We start from the raw sequence: 820 nt of genomic DNA, 5'->3' as shown, positions 1-820 counted from the left end.
AAAATGGTCTTGCAATCATTTATCTTGGCAGTAAAACGTAACATCCCAATTGGGACTATGTAGAGTGAATATCTAAAACATGACGACAATGAATAATGGAGTGTGCGCTTTGGGATAAATATCTATTGTATATAAACATCTAATTCAACATGCTAAATCCTTAGAAGACAGCAGGATTGAAATTACCAAATCATTAAAAACCATCATGAAGATAAGGGTGGATATTCATCAGAACCTTGTGCAAGGAAAAGAGCCCATAGCAACTGCATAAACCATCACAAAAGTATACAAGACAAAGAAGAATTATATTAATGCAGAAAATGGGCAACTTACCCTGCTGCTAAGTATTCCAAATGTACATCTCTGAGCATGTGTACCATTGCCGCCACATTTTTCACGAACTCATCATTCTTGCATGATAAATGTTAAGTTTCATTACATCTATAATGTAAATAAAAAATTCAATTATTACCATATAGACACAAGCACTCATCATCAAACTCAATTAAACACTACAATATGCAATAAAATTAATCTCGTTCTCATACAATGTAGATTCTAAGACTGAATTACCAGACCCATTTTATTTTCCTAGTGTAGAAGACAATCTTTTTCCCGAGCATACATCCCTTGCATGATCAAATAAATCATGTGTCAAAGGGAAGGCATACTATTAGGCCATTCTAACTCCATAAGAGCAAATATTGAAAAGGAACTTGTGAAACTAAGAAAACAGAAGAAAATGCCATCAACTGTTTACTATTTTAGTTTTCAAATAACCACAACCAACATTTCCCTCACCTCACAGCAAGCTTTATTC

General features: G+C 33.7%; 1 protein-coding gene across 1 annotated transcript in view; it reads right to left on the bottom strand.

Moving 5' to 3' along the window:
• The window catches only part of LOC129286390 (uncharacterized), a 3577-nt gene extending 3197 nt beyond the window's left edge, over positions 1 to 380 (bottom strand). Inside the window, exons 1-2 of the mRNA XM_054922354.1 lie at positions 334 to 380; positions 236 to 263 (exon numbers count right to left, since the gene is read on the bottom strand). Of these exons, the coding sequence (XP_054778329.1) occupies positions 236 to 263; positions 334 to 380 (75 nt within the window). The remainder of the gene's footprint in view (positions 1 to 235; positions 264 to 333) is intronic.
• Positions 381 to 820: the final 440 nt, after the last annotated feature.

Source organism: Prosopis cineraria, unplaced genomic scaffold (genome assembly GCF_029017545.1).
Source record: "Prosopis cineraria cultivar Desert tree isolate PC_DT_omini unplaced genomic scaffold, ASM2901754v1 PC11, whole genome shotgun sequence".
NCBI classification, from domain to species: domain Eukaryota; kingdom Viridiplantae; phylum Streptophyta; class Magnoliopsida; order Fabales; family Fabaceae; genus Prosopis; species Prosopis cineraria.
Note: the sequence above shows the minus strand (reverse complement) of the source record. Positions and strands in the feature narration are given on the sequence as shown.